The 10,813-nt window shown below is 42.7% G+C and overlaps 1 protein-coding gene across 1 annotated transcript; it reads left to right on the top strand.

Moving 5' to 3' along the window:
- The first annotated feature begins 515 nt into the window (after positions 1 to 515).
- Positions 516 to 6,359, top strand: LOC139477717 (uncharacterized). Its single transcript, XM_071260113.1, has 4 exons — positions 516 to 617; positions 933 to 1,149; positions 3,529 to 3,678; positions 5,215 to 6,359. The coding sequence occupies exons 1-4, from the start codon at positions 516 to 518 to the stop codon at positions 6,357 to 6,359; spliced, it is 1,614 nt and encodes a 537-aa protein (XP_071116214.1).
- The last annotated feature ends 4,454 nt before the right edge of the window (positions 6,360 to 10,813 follow it).

Raw genomic sequence — 10,813 nt, 5'->3', positions numbered from 1 at the left:
GTATCAGTTAGCATAGCGACATGAGGCGGTTGGTATTTTCCATTCTGTTACTAGCCAGTGTTCTACAGTTAGATGGTGAGTAGGGCCTTAGTCTTAGATTTATATGTAAGAATATGGAATATCGGTTTTTCTCAAATGGTTTATTATTAAAACCAATGGATGTCTGTGATGAATTTGAAATGAATTGTTTGAATTTCTTAGAAGTTGACGGATGACGAAGTAGACACAATTTATGGATAACAACTTCTTTACTATACTTTAAGAGGAACTATTAAAGAAGTTACTGTCTAGAGGTGTACACTGAATTTGAAATAGATTCAGTTCCCGTTCAGGTCCAGTTTTCGTTCGAACCAAGCAGCAAGCGGATCCTGACAAGGGACACAAATTTTTACGAACAGATGATATTTTTCTTTGCAATACAGAAACACAATAATCCTAACTAATTTTGTTTCAAAATGCATTATTCTGTAGGCGGTTATGTGGGGAGCGCAGGGACGCGGTTCGTGTTCCCCAACATGGAGGTGTTCGACGACGCCGTGAACACAACGTTGACACTCACGACAACTTCGTCAACATTGGTCAACGTCAACATCAGCGTCCATGGAGAAATAATACAGGTTATACTATCTCCAGTTAGCGGGTATATTACCGACTGCGTCGTCAACAACAAACAAGAAAAACAAACAAACAATAATTTAGATTAAAATCAGATCGAAAGTGAAGCGACATGACTGTTAGGACGAAATATGATTAAGAGCATGTGAACAAAATACTGCATCCTAGTGTTTCGTTCTTAATGTTATTCCATATATCAAACTATATTAAACTTCACTGTTTCAATAATTATTGAAAGTGACCGGTCAGTTCTTCACGACACATCTCTAGTGAAATGTTAGAACGCGGAAAAAAGTTTTTTTTTTCTCTTTTTGTAGGACACTGTTGTGTTCAGAACACCTTCAACAGTTGTCTTGCCCAAAACAAATTCGACAAGTTCAAGTGACGGTTTTGTTGAAGTGACAAGTACAGGGGAGGTAACTCTTACCGCCCTATTTGAAGGACCGGCTGCGCGCACCGAATGCATTCTTCTGTTCCCAGTCAAGGCACTGAGTACAATCTACTATATGCCGGAGAGGAACAATCTCACTATAGGTACTTTTATCTACATCTTTACACGTTGACTTTTATCTAATTAATTGCCTGGGCAAGGAGAGATAATTATTGTTTTTTTATTTTTATTTCTGTAATGAATTGTTAAAGCATAACAATTTCGGTGATTTAGGGAGTAGAATTAACGTGCCCGACGGTGCAACATGACTTTACTTCCAGAATCAACAGATTTGAATAACTTCTCTGACTTAAACCATGTTATACTTGAAACATAATTTCTCTATAATTTTGCAAGCTATATACTGATGGAAATGTGTATTTTAGACAAAGTAAAAATACGCGTTGGAAACAATGCACACAAACACATCTCAACAATTGAATTGATTTGACATGTGAATTTGTATGCGCGGTGCTTCAAATCTTTTATCAGTAAAGCTTATTTCCCTGTATGCTTAATTGTTCCCTTATTCGTGTCCATCAGTAGAGTTGCTAAAATGAGCATTCAGAATGGACAGTTTCGTTTGTTCGTTGTTTAACGCCGCACTCAGCAATATTCCAGCTATATGACGACGGTCTGCAAATAATCGAATCTGGACCAGACACTCCAGTGATTGCCATCATGACCATCCATCCACACAATTGTGATACCTACGTCTGGGGTAGAATAGGTCTTCACGACCCATGCTTACCGTAAAAGGCGACTATGCTTGTCATAAGAGGCGACTCATGGGATCAGGTGGCCAGGCTCGCTGACTTGGTAGATGCATGTTATCGTATCCCAATTGGGTGGACCCGTGAAGATCCGGGGTAGAATAGGTCTTCAGCGACCAATGCTTACCGTAAGAGGCGACTATACTTGTCGTAGAGGCGACTAATGGGATCGGGTGGTCAGGCTCGCTGACTTGACTAATAAATGTCATCGTATTCCAGTTGCGTGGACCCGTGAAGATCCGGGGTAGAATACGTCTTCAGCGACCCATGCTTACCGTAAAAGGCGACTATGCTTGTCGTAAGAGGCGACTAATGGGATCGGGTGGTCAGGCTCGCTGACTTGGTTGATGCATGTCATCGTATCCCAACAAACAAAACTGACTTAAGACAGAATTTCTTCGCTCCTGAGTGTTGTTTGATTGGATGGCTATTTTAGAATCGTGTTATTCGAATAGGGGTCCAAACGAAGGTATGGTATCAAGATGAATACAGGATATCTATCGCCATTTAATGGAGGTACAGTACACTGGAAATACAAGGATGATTGTCGCCCCTGCTGCTCGAGATGAAAAAAGTCGGAATCAGGTACAAAATCGAAATTTGATTAGAATTATTTTGTTTGAGAACAGTGTTTGAAAATATAAAAACCTATGGCGGGGATAGTTAGAAACAATAAAGTATTTGAACAAGCTTCATCATCTGCACCCACCCCATGTACACTATTGCAGGGGTTACTTCCTCGACAAACGAGACGACAACATTCGCGGTGGCGCTTCCCTCCTCCAGTGGCACAGTGGACTATAATGGAATAACCTACGGGCCGGATACGATAGTATCTGCTGCGGTCGAGCCTTACACAACTGTCCGGTTATACAGTACAGGCGCTACAGCGGGGATAATCGTAATTGCGTCTCAGCCAGTCGTTGTTTTTCTGACAGGCCAAAGTGACATAATTTCCAACCAGAATTCCACATCCAGGGAGACGGAAATGCTTCTTCCGTTCGACGGATGGGATACAAGCTTTGTCGGGGTACCGCTGGGCAGTAATTCGACGTGCGTCGATGATCAGTATGAAATATTGGGTAAGGCCATGATACGTTGAATGTTGATTTATTTGAATGTTTGTTCAAATCTGAGGATCATCGGAAAAGGGTGGAAAATTCGTCAACACTATTTAAGCGAAACCATTTCTCCAGTTGATTGGTTGATCTAAGGCACAGCTTATATATAACAAGATAATATTCAATCCATCCTCTTGGGTCCGGGGTATGATTCTAGATGGTCGTGCTAACTACCCTGGGTTGACTGATGTCAATTTAGTGAGTTGATACAAGAGTTTTTGAGTGAGTGAGGTTTTTGTCATTGGGATCCTTATGTCTTTTTTTTAAATGTCATTAAAATCAGATCTTTTGCTCCGATACGTCTCTACTTTAAGCTGTGACATCCACTTCGTGGGAGGTTGTGTCACTTTCGGCTTGTCCGGCATGACAATGATTCCAATGTTCCCTACAGTAATCTTCCTGAAGGCGAGATTTTTAGACCAACGGGGCCCTGACCAACGATGTTTCAATGATTTGTCATGACGCGTTAAAATTTGAAACACTCTGCATATTTCAGCCAACATCATTAAAATCAGATCTTAGTTCTCGCTACAGCTTTGTTTGGCGGTAGCGAGAACTAAGGTCTGATTTTAATGAGATTGTGTTTCAGCCAGTTTATTGGGAGCCACTGTCATCATCAACGGTTCCCCTCACAACACGTACATGCTAGCAGAGCGGGAGCTGATCACCGTGAACAACACAGACGGGGAGCCTGTCTACATCCAGTCTTCCCAGCCTGTGTATGTGACCCACCACTGCGGTAGGTGTAGCAGTCCAGTCCATGGGATATAGCAGTATAGTCTCCAATTTTGAGACCGCCTCCGTGGTCTAGTGGTAGAGCGTCCGCCCGGAGAGCGGAAGGTCCGTGGTTCAATCTCCGGCCGCGCCATACCAAAAGACGTTAAAAGATGGTACTTGTTGTTACCCTGTCTGGCGCTCGGCATTAAGGGGCTAAAGCAAGGACTGGTCGGCTCGGAGTCAGTATACTGTGTCTGAGTGGGGTATTCATGTTCAACTGCGGCATGGTATCTCAGTGGGCTAGCACTATAAATCGGCATCAGTCCGGACTAATACACACACACACACACACACACACACACACACACACGTGCATGCACGTCGCTATATAAGTGCAACAATCTTGGACGCAACGTTAACCCCAATTTCACCTCACCTCTCCAATTTTGAGTCGTAAATAGTGGTTGGGACTGATTAGACGTTTGAAGATCCGTGGGTAAAGTAGGTCTTCAGCAACCCATGCTTGTCGTAAGAGGCGACTAACGGGATCGGGTGGTCAGGCTCGCTGACTTGGTTGATGCATATCATCGTATCCCAATTGCGTGGATCGATGTGCATCATGCCAATCACTAGATTGTCTGGTCCAGACTCGATTATTTACAGACCGCCGTCACAGAGGTGGAATATTGTGCGGCGTTAAACAACAAACAAACAAACTAAGACTTCTGCCACTTTGGTGAAACCTTCGAGCCTTGAAATCTAATCAGGGTGTAGGGGTAGAATCTGTTCCCGATATTGTTGGAAATTATCATTTGTTCTCATGATTTACGAAACAAAACAAAATGTTTGCTGCACATGCTTGATACTATGAAATAGAACATGTTAAGGGTAAACAAATATTTGTTTGGCTCATCTTTTGAAGCACTGACTGAAAAAATATTTTGTCTCAAGCATAAAGCCGTCCATGAGTATTAATTGATGGGTCTCAAAGTGGCGTCACATTTGACGTTTTCAGATTCGTGGTTAGGGAACTTAATTGATCGGGTGTTCAGGCTCGGTGACGTGGTTAGCAGCGTGGAGCTTCGCTCGTGATATCGATCAGTGGTTTGTCTGGTCCAGACTCGATTATTTACTGGCTGTCGTCATATAGCTGTATAATTGCCGGATGTGGCGTTGGTCAAACAAAACAGACACCATATCTTTGTACAACTTCAGGACTGCCTCCGTGGTCTAGTGGTATAGCGTTCACCCGGAGAGCGGAAGGTCAGGGGTTCGATCTCCGGCTGCGCCATCCCAAGAGACGTTAAACGATGGTAATTGTTGTAAAAACAACGACTGGTCGGCCCGGAGTCAGTATACTGTGTCTGAGTGGGGTATTCATGTTAACGTGGGATATTACAATATAACCGGCATCAGTCCGGACTAGTACAAGCAGTCACACACACATACGCGCGCGCTCACGTTTCTATATATGTAATAAGTGCAATAATCTTTGACGCGACCTCACGACCATGTACAACATCATTGTCGTAGTCTTGAATCAAATTCTTATTTGCAGGAGAAGAACAACCCTCTCACTTTGTCCTGGGAACATCTCACTGGACAACAATCTACACCATCTCGCCACCCTCAGGAACGTCAACCAGCTACATCACAATCATAGCAGCAACAACATCTATAGCAGGGGTCGTTGTCAACCCGCCTCCGCGTGCTCGAGTTGACTGGACATCTGTTCCAGGGACGGATTTCTCCTACACGACAATCCTGTTCACCGGTGCCTTCGTATCCGTGAGACACACCAACTGCACTGAACGTTTGGGCGTATACGTCTACGGCAACGGTGTAGGTGTATCCGACACTTGGTCCTACGCTCACCCTGCTGGTCTGAGAGTGTATACCAAATTTGAAGAAGATGCCAATTTGACATCATGTGATCTCCCTGTTTGGGATGATGAAGATGAGGAGCCTGACAACAGTATGGGTACATTACTTGCAACATCACAGTACGATTCATCCATACTTCTCAAGACGTCGACTTCGGTCATAGCAACAGATTCGTTATCATATTATTTTCAACCGATTTTCTCCACGGCGGCGTCAAACAATGACATTTCACTTTTGACGGCGTCTATTGAAACAGATATACCACATGAAACGGAAATCGTGTCAACGTCGTCAAGCGCAACGCTGTCATCGGACTCTGCTTTACGGTCAGCGTCTGTACATCAGACACAGACTTTAGAAGAATCGCTTCAGATTCTGCCCACATCGTCCCTTCAAACCCTGCCAACTGACACGTGGACTGGAGCGTCACCAACGTCGGCTTCTAACGTCATCGTCACTACTTCGTTTGGATCATCGGCCACTTCTGATTCTGCATCGACGACCGCCATTGTTGGAGCTACGACCATCCCATTAATTGACACTCTCGAGTCGGCCACCGTGATGAATATTCTCATTGGTGCTGCAGTAGCTGTTCCGGTGTGTGTGACGTTGGTGTCCCTGGCGTTGTGGAAAGGTATAACCAAGGCTCGAACCTCTTCTAATTTCACCCTCGACGAATCAGGACACAAGACAAACGTCAAGTCCAACGTCAAGCAGATCACTGTGCAGTCGACCAATGAACGCTTGCCACGTGTTCAGCTCGTGCGGAAGCAGACGACAATGACGTCATTACGATCCCATCCTGGTCTTGACTTTTAAGGACAGACCCGTGAAGTAATGCCAAGAGTATTGGGTCATGAATGGTCAACTGACGTGCATTATGAGATATATAGATCTAGCGTTCGAAATAACCTTTCCTGAAATACTTATGTATACTTCCGCCCCAGTTCTGTTGTGGGGAGTATTTCGAGATATATGTGTTTCCAAACTATATTCGTTAAATAGAGAATCTCACCCGATTGTCTTTTGATAGCAAATGTATCAACGAGTGTTGATATCAAAAGACACAAGGGTGAGATTCTATTTATCATCCAACATCATTCTTTCCAACAGTTTGTATACAGTAATAAGCAGTGTCTTAAGTGTAAAAATGACTGCTAACAGCATCAGTGGCAGAGCCATTAGTGATGTCATTTGATTGTGACGTCATGGTAATGTAATGGTCCACAAAGCATTGTGATGCAATTTCATTGCAGCAATATCTACAATGTAGATATCGCTTGATCTCACCCAAGCGATATATCCTGTGGGATCAAGTTTTGGATGATAGTAACATATACGTACCTCGTTAATAACATATTAATACCTCGATGATAACATTAGAATACCTCGTTGATAACATAAATACCTCGTTTATAACATATAAATACCTCGTGGATAAAAAAACCCCACCTCGTTTAGGACAGGTATATACCTCGGTGATGACATCTAAATATCTCGTTTATAACATAAATAACTCGTTGATAACATATAAACGACCATTCAATATCAACCTACCATAGTTTCGACATCCAAGTATGTAATATAATCACATTTTTAACGAATCCTATCTTCCTGAATGCATCTTTTTTTCATGTGACATGTTTTTGTTTGTTTCAGAACAACTTCATGATAGCAAACTATGTGGGAGACCGTATTCTGATGTGATACGTTATGAATAAAACGATGTCTATCCTTGAGTCGTGGTGCTTTTGCTTTTCATTTTTATCCCCTCGGCATATAATACGGGGGGGATATAGCGATCCGCCAGTGTGTCTGTCCGTCCGTAATCATTTCCTTTTCCGGGGCAGAACTCGAAAACAATTCAGTGAATTTGATCGAAACTTGGCATATCTATCAGTCACATACTGAAGTTGTGCCTTTTGCTATTGAGGAATTTTAGAATTTTTTCTTTGTTACGTTTCCATGGTAACAAGTTGGACTTAGGTTCTTTAAGGGTGGTGTTCGTTTCCGGAGCTTAACTCAAAAACCGTTAAATACTTTCTTACAAAACTTTGCATGCCTACCAGGCACATACTGAACTGGTGCCTTTTGCTTTTTAGGAATTATATATTTTTTATATTTTTTACGTTTTCATGGCAACCATTTGAAACGAGAGGCACAGTTGCCTACGTCGTCGCAATTCGCTCTGCAGAGCGCGCCAGGAACCTGTGATCGTGGGTTAGAATCCCTGTTCGCCCCGACTATGTTTTGAGGTTTGTCAGGACCCGTGCTCGTGGAATGAGAACTGGTATACTGTTTAATGCAGCGTAAAACCCAACTCACTCACTCAGTCAATCTCTGCACTGTATGACATTTTGTCAACCTAAACGCGAGAGTTATACAAGTGACACCAGAAATGAAAATTGCGATTATACCAGTATTCATGTTCACCTTTGACCTTTAACGCTGAGATATCACGGTGACCACATGTGGGGATGCTACATAGATTGTGCTGAATACACAAGGCTACACAAGGGTGCGATATAGATTGTGCGAACCATGACAATACGATTATGAAGTAATGTTGTGTTGTTTGTAGCAGTCGCCATTATTCCAGCTGTTACTGCGCCCATTCAGAAATTGAGTCTTAAGCCCCATTCACATGGACAAAATTTACTCATGTAAGCAAATTTACTCATGTAAGCAAAAGTATATTTACATTGCGTTCACATGAAGTTTATGCAAGGCAGAAGTGAACATCATTTCATAAATAAATTGTGGACTTTTATCATTTGAGGCCATGTCGCTGTCGAAGATAGTCAACCAGAGGCGAAAGAGAGACTTTCCATACATTATTAGTATGGGATTAGTCTTAGGATTATGCCAGGAAAGAGAACTGTGGAAGAGAGAACGTTCTCAACACTGGCGGAACAATGTCTTCAAACGATGATAAACTGTGGATCGATAACTTTCGCATGACACGCGAAACATTTTATGTTCTTTGCAAGGAACTACAGTCGCATTTTCCTGCACAGGAAATGTATATGAGGGAACCATTGGAGCTGGATCACAAGGTGGCCATAAAAATTTACTGGCTTGCTCCAGGAGCATTTATACTTATGAGTAAATATACTTTTACTAGACCTCATCAGGTGTAGCAAATATATTTTTACTCATGTCTCTTTACTCCTGGAGTATATTTACTCACGTGAGCAAATGCGTTCATATGCCACCATAAGTAAATTTACTTATGTAAGTATATATACTCACGTAAGTAAAAGTGTCCATGTGAATGGGGCTTTAGATCGGAGTGGTCGACAACGTAAGCTACGGTGCACTCCGCCAGGGTACGATGACACACAATAAGCCAGGTCAGCAATGTGCGAAGCCAAGCTTGTTTAACCAGTACATACGACATGCAAGGGGTACTGGAGACATATAATTCAGCTCTCCTCTCCCTTTGGATCACAAGTTTACAAAGTCACGTATAATCGTGGCATTTTGTGACATGCGTCTGTTGCTGCTCCACAACGCGTTTCAAGTCACGTGCTAATAAAAAGTGATCTGTTTCTTGGGTAATCGGCTGCTTTGAATGGAATTCCAGTTATATCACGTCGTGTCAGATTGTTATGGGAGGAAAGCCCGAAGTAATGCAGGTAATAGAAGCCTTCATCTTTTGATAAAACCAACGAGCACGGGAACGGTGCTGACGAGCCAAAGTGGATTCGAACCCACGATCGCATGATTATGTCAAGCCACAGAAACGCAACTGAAGAACTTAGAGCCATAAGGGCCAATGTCATGTGGGGTCTGTTTTGAGAAAAGTGATGAAAACACATAATATTATGCATGTTAATGAACTTTTTTTAAACCGATAATTCCTAGATATTAACGCATTCTAACAGCAGAGATATGAATGTTTATATAAAAAAAAACATTCAAAAAAGGAAATAAACTTATGTTTTTAATTTGTGTAAGGGTGGTCAGGGCCAATGTCTGTATTTTGGCCCTTTTTAACCCTCAGGCATTTGCATGGGATTTAATCCTTGTTGTTTTCGATCTGAATGTCTAGTTCGCTGCGCGATTTTGATTTGACTATCCAGAATTCCAAACCCAGTTTGGCAAGGATGGAAACTTGACTTTTACAGTCAATCAACTCCCTTCCTCTGGAAGATGTTTGCTGGGCAATTGGCTCGCCTAGTTGTTAAAAATTCGTTCGTGACGCCGATTCACCACATGGGTACAATGTGTGAAGCTCTCGATGAAATATTGCTAAAAGCGTCCTGAGTGTGTGAGTGAGTGAGTATGGTTTTACGCCGCTTTTAGCAATATTCCAGCAACATCACGGCGGGGGACACCAGAAATGGGCTTCACACATTGTACACGTCGCTTTAACCACTAGGCTACCCGACCGCCCCTCAATGGCCGTCCTGAAACCATACTCATTCGGTTGCAAATTTGCTAAACATGACGTAAAACGTTTGTTCCGAGGCCTTCTCCGGATCTCCGGTCGGTACCCGTTGGGATTCCGGGACAGAATAGGTCCCCAATACCCACTCATTGTTAATGGAGTCGATTCAAATAATGTGCTCAAAATGTGTGACATAATATGTGTAGTTGTGCATCAACACAACCAATGGTTTGCCTGTCCTAGATTCGACTATTTACAGCTCGCCGTGAGAAGCTATCCCCATATCTCTGATTTAGTTAAAGGACACGTTCACACGAAAAAAAAAAAATCACGAGTGAGAAGACAACAATGCATGTGGATAACGAACAGTAAGATTCGCGGTGATGTTTGGAAGGATCCGTTGTCTGAATTGCGCTCATTCGTTCATTTGTGTTGCGCATATTGACTCTTGCCGAGTTGCTGTCGTGTTCCGTGAGAGTTTATACTTGCTGGTTTTAAATCTCATCTGAAGCGGATGGTGTACGATCCTTATATGGAAACGCAAGCTCCTTCGCAGCGCGTGACACCTTCGTTTCACTCTCGGTAACATCGCTGCCACCAGTGTGGGCGCGGCCATTACAAGAATCTTGAAATTTGCCCTCTCACCCCAAATGTAGAAACGTTTATTCTTTTGTATCTATCTTTGGGAATGCCATCACAGTTAATTTTGAAAAAGTTTACGACTGACCATATTTCCCAGATGAATTTACTGTTTTGTTTGTTTGATCGGATTGGTTCGAGATTGCAGACTAACGGAAAATCAACCAACGGCGTCATGACAGTCGTCACTTGTTTTTAAACATAACGGTCATTCGGTTGGAAGTTCAACTCCAAGCATGGT

This window comes from Haliotis cracherodii, unplaced genomic scaffold (assembly GCF_022045235.1).
Source record: "Haliotis cracherodii isolate W230 unplaced genomic scaffold, xgHalCrac1.p SCAF_35, whole genome shotgun sequence".
Lineage (NCBI taxonomy): Eukaryota > Metazoa > Mollusca > Gastropoda > Lepetellida > Haliotidae > Haliotis > Haliotis cracherodii.
The sequence above is the reverse complement of the archived record's forward strand: the minus strand, read 5'-3'. Positions and strand labels throughout refer to the sequence as shown.

Excerpts from the sequence above, each read along its gene's own strand:
- LOC139477717 (XM_071260113.1), top strand. The coding sequence starts at position 516 with ATGGAGGTGTTCGACGACGCCGTGAACACAACGTTGACACTCACGACA. Across the intron at positions 618-932 it reads TCCATGGAGAAATAATACAG|GACACTGTTGTGTTCAGAAC; the intron begins GTTATACTATCT and ends CTCTTTTTGTAG. Across the intron at positions 3,679-5,214 it reads GTATGTGACCCACCACTGCG|GAGAAGAACAACCCTCTCAC; the intron begins GTAGGTGTAGCA and ends TCTTATTTGCAG.